General features: G+C 51.3%; 1 protein-coding gene across 1 annotated transcript in view; it reads right to left on the minus strand.

Annotated features, from left to right (window-relative positions):
- The window catches only part of LOC119592331 (low-density lipoprotein receptor-related protein 11-like), a 2,138-nt gene continuing 685 nt past the window's right edge, over positions 1-1,453 (minus strand). The window contains exon 3 of the mRNA XM_037941159.1: positions 1-522. Coding sequence (XP_037797087.1) covers positions 383-522 — 140 coding nt within the window. The 3' untranslated portion in view covers positions 1-382. The remainder of the gene's footprint in view (positions 523-1,453) is intronic.

Consider the following 1,453-nt stretch of genomic DNA (forward strand, 5'->3'; position numbering starts at 1 on the left):
GCGGGCGTCAGAATTATCATCCGATTTTTCCTGAACCCGACGAAATTATTACATTCATTGTGTCTTATTATAATTTTGCATTATCTTTTTAATTAAGGTTTGATCTGACGGTTATATCATGTGCATAAAATACTCCAAAGCTCCACAATATAAGGACAAAAGACACAATCATTTACAGTTTTGTTACCAAGCACACTTCTCGTCAAAGCACACACTGGAGTCGGTGCTGCTTCACAGCCGCGTCCGTCGGATTGGTGGCGCCGCTCTCCGCGCCCGACGGGTTGGGCTTCCCAGGGCAGGATGGGAACTGCCTCCGGTCTTCCAGTAGTTACGCTCCCGATTACAACTATGTCATAACATCTGCTCCTACGCCGCGATCGCCTCACAGGTACATCCCATTCACAAGGTAGTCGGCGTCGTGGGCGTAGAGCGACTTGGAGCCTCTGTGTCTCCGGAGGCGCCGCCGCACGCCCCGGAGGCGGCACCCGACGAGCACCACCAGGAGGGCCGTGATGCACACACCTGCCAACGAGAACAGCGGTCAGGTAAGGGGCCTTCCGCTCCTGAGCATGCAGGACACTTCATTCATGTGCGTCAAAATGGGACTTTGTCTTTATTTACAGGGTGAATGAGAGGGAAAGAAATTGGCGTATGTAGACATGTAAAGTTATACAAACTAAAAAGAGAAAAACTGGAGAAAGGGAGGAAGAAACGAACAGATAACAGTTGTGTGAAAGCGATATACGAGTGGAAAGAATAGCGGGAGAGAAGAGGAGAGCGAGAAAGTGGTAGAGGTGGACATCAGCTACTTCAGAAGCTCTGGCTTTCCTGAAGGAGTGCTTGCGCTTCCGGAGACCATCCTGAAAAACGATACCTTTCAGCAGCCATGCAAGAAATCGGATCTAAGAAACACCCTCACAGGCAGTTAGCTGTCCCTCAGGATAGAGTATGAGGCTTCCCGCTGCGGAGGATCTGTTTTGACAATTTGTGTAAGCAGCCCCTGAAGTAGTGGCGCAGGCTGGTGTTCACAGCGTCGCCATCTGCTATCTTTTCGGAAACAAGATGAAGCAGCTTTCTCGACGACAGAGCCTAATTCGAACTGTCAGAGGGTGGCTGTCAGGCGCTTTGCCCCGGAGAAGAATCGGCCACTCCATTCCTGGGGTGACCCTTCGATAAAGCTAGAAGATAAGAGCACGGATGTCTCGCCTCGCACACCCATGTCGCTCTCTGGTGCATCGGGTGCAGAGTCGAAGCGTCTCTTTTGCTGCCACCTGGCTTTCCGCTCTGCTAAGAGGGGGAATCCACTACACCGTAGTGGCGCGGCAGCTCGTCCTGTCATATCCAAGACCCACCACCGAAATGTCCCGCACTTAGCGCTCCTGAAGACTGAATCCAGATCATACGTACCTGCAATGATCCTAAAGAGATAGCTTGCAAATACGTCTGAGCGAGG

The sequence above is a fragment of the Penaeus monodon genome, chromosome 30, assembly GCF_015228065.2.
Source record: "Penaeus monodon isolate SGIC_2016 chromosome 30, NSTDA_Pmon_1, whole genome shotgun sequence".
NCBI lineage: Eukaryota > Metazoa > Arthropoda > Malacostraca > Decapoda > Penaeidae > Penaeus > Penaeus monodon.